We start from the raw sequence: 2,682 nt of genomic DNA on the forward strand, positions 1-2,682 counted from the left end.
TGATCAGGAGAAGACGGCTTTTCGCGCCCCTAATGGCAACTACCATTATCTAGTGATGCCCTTCGGTCTTAAGAACGCAGGATCCACTTACCAACGGATGGTGACCAGGATGTTCGATTCACAGTTAGGACGTAATATGGAAGCCTATATTGATGATATGGTAATTAAAAGTAAAAAAACGGAAGATCATTTGAAGGATTTGCATGAGACCTTCTCAGTTTTAAGGAAACACAAGTTACGCTTGAATGCATCAAAGTGTTCCTTTGGAGTGGGCTTGGGAAAGTTTTTAGGGTACATGATTACTCATCGGGGAATTGAAGTTAATCCCGATCAAATTAAGGCTGTCTTAGGCTTGCAGCCTTGAACAGGTTCATATCTCGGTCTGCAAACAGGTGTCGCCCATTTTATCCCCTTTTACACAAGTGGAAAGATTTCCGGTGGACTAACGAATGCAACTTGGCTTTTGAGGACTTAAAGCAATACCTATCTAGACCACCAATATTATCAAGACCAGAGAAGGAAGAAGTGTTATATGCTTACCTAGCCGTCACAAATCACTCTGTAAGTCTTGTCTTGATACGGAATGATGATGGGGTCCAGAAACCAATATATTATATCAGCAAGTCCTTACAGGAAGTAGAACAACAATATCTCCTTTTGGAAAAAGCGCTTCTAGCCGTGGTGCATGCAACAAGGAAATTGCCCCATTACTTCCAAGCTTACACCGTAGTAATACTCACTCAATTGCCTTTGCAAGCTATCATGAGGAAGTCGGATTACACGGGTCGTGTAGCAAAGTGGGGAACCAAACTGGGAGCTTATGATATCAAGTATATGCCTCGGACAGCTATCAAAGGGCAAATCCTTACCGACTTCGTGGCCGAATTCACGGAAGGTCAGATTAACCACGAAGATACCATGATGACAGTAATGACCATTGGGATGGAAAACGTCACTCCTTGGGAAGTCTACACGAATGGGGCATCAAATCGAAAAGGAGCCGGGGTTGGAGTCGTGTTAATTTCTCCCGAAAAGCTAGTCATTGAAAAATCATTGAGGCTGGGATTCTCAGCCACTAATAATGAGGCCGAGTACGAGGCTCTCTTGGTGGGCGCCCAAATGGTTAAACACTTGGGAGGAAAGGTAGTGAGGTTGTATTGTGATTCCAGATTAGTGGTAGGGCAAGTTAATGGAGAATTTGAGGCAAAAGATAAACGAATGAAAAGCTATCTCAAACGAGTCCAAGGGGTGTTGGGTTTGTTTGAAAGTTTCAAAGTACAACAAGTCCCAAGAGGACATAACGCACACGCTAACTCATTAGCAATGTTAGCCACTTCACTGGGTTCGAAATTACCACGTATGGTCATGGTGGAAGATTTACTGACCTCTAGCTTGACCAGCATCTCGGCAGTACGGGTTCACAGCGTTCATGTAGGCCCAAGCTGGATGGACCCAATTATAGCTTTCTTGCAGCACGGAATACTACCTGAAGATGGAACAATGGCCGAGAAGGTACGAAGAAGTGCTCCCCGTTATTGGTTGTCGGAAGAGCAGAAGCTCTATAGGCGTTCCTATGCAGGGCTATACCTGCTCTGCGTACATCCTGAAGCCGTGGAACCTTTATTGGAAGAGTTGCGTGAGGGGGTGTGTGGAAGCCATACCGGAGGAAGATCATTAGCTCATAGAGCCATGACTCAAGGGTATTGGTGGCCGAGCATGCAGAAAACCTCCCAAGAGTATGCCAAGAAATGTGATCAATGTCAAAGATTTGCGCCAAACATTCATCAACCAGGAGGTGTCTTAAATCCGTTGACCAGTCCATGGCCCTTCGCTAAGTGGGGTTTAGATATTGTTGGGCCTTTTCCTCGGGCAATTGGTAATAAAAGATGGCTCATTGTCGGCACGGATTACTTCACGAAGTGGGTGGAAGCTGAGCCGTTAGCCAACATTAGGGATGTGGATGCAAGGAGATTCATCTGGAAAAACATCATAACTCGCTTTGGAATCCCTCACACCTTGATTTCTGATAATGGGCTTCAGTTTGATAGCAAGGCTTTCCGACAGTACTGTGCAGAAATGAGAATAAGAAATGGATATTCAACACCGTCCTATCCTCAAGGAAATGGTCAGGCCGAAGCAACAAATAAAGTCATCTTGGCAGGTTTGAAGAAACGATTGGATGATGCTAAAGGAGGCTGGGTAGAAGAGTTGCCTCATGTATTATGGGCCTATCGGACTACACCCCGAAGATCGACAGGCGAGACACCCTTCTCAATGGCGTATGGTATGGAAGCTATAATACCACTAGAATCGGGTTTTCCCACCCAGAGATCTGACCAGTATGACGACGCGAATAATCGTGATAGGATGTTTGATTGTTTGAATACTATTGAGGAAAGAAGAGAAGTAGCCAGCGTAAAGACGGGTAGCTATCGGCAGAAACTCAAACAGACGTACGACAAAAGAGTTAGGTCCAGGCCCCTAGTACCAGGTGATTTGGTGCTGAGAAAAATAGTAGGTGCAGCAAGAAATCCTGCTTGGGGAAAGTTGGGACCTAATTGGGAAGGGCCGTATAAAATCATCTCAGTAGCAGGTGTAGGGGCTTATCGTTTAGAAGATCTGGACGGGAGGGTGATGCCTCGTCCCTGGAATGTAAATAACTTACGACGTTACTATTATTAA

At 45.1% G+C, this 2,682-nt stretch overlaps 1 protein-coding gene across 1 annotated transcript; it reads left to right on the forward strand.

Moving 5' to 3' along the window:
- The first annotated feature begins 834 nt into the window (after positions 1 to 834).
- On the forward strand, positions 835 to 2,682 carry LOC142625103 (uncharacterized). The gene is made up of 2 exons (XM_075798808.1): positions 835 to 1,750; positions 2,162 to 2,682. The coding sequence occupies exons 1-2, from the start codon at positions 835 to 837 to the stop codon at positions 2,680 to 2,682; spliced, it is 1,437 nt and encodes a 478-aa protein (XP_075654923.1).

Source organism: Castanea sativa, chromosome 2 (genome assembly GCF_040712315.1).
Source record: "Castanea sativa cultivar Marrone di Chiusa Pesio chromosome 2, ASM4071231v1".
Classification (NCBI taxonomy): Eukaryota; Viridiplantae; Streptophyta; class Magnoliopsida; order Fagales; family Fagaceae; genus Castanea; species Castanea sativa.

What these genes read in the sequence shown, in the direction of transcription:
- LOC142625103 (XM_075798808.1), top strand. Translation starts at nt 835, where the DNA reads ATGCCTCGGACAGCTATCAAAGGGCAAATCCTTACCGACTTCGTGGCC. An exon ending in CCAAGAGTATGCCAAGAAAT is followed by an intron (nt 1,751 to 2,161) that starts GTGATCAATGTC and finishes TCATCTTGGCAG; the next exon opens with GTTTGAAGAAACGATTGGAT.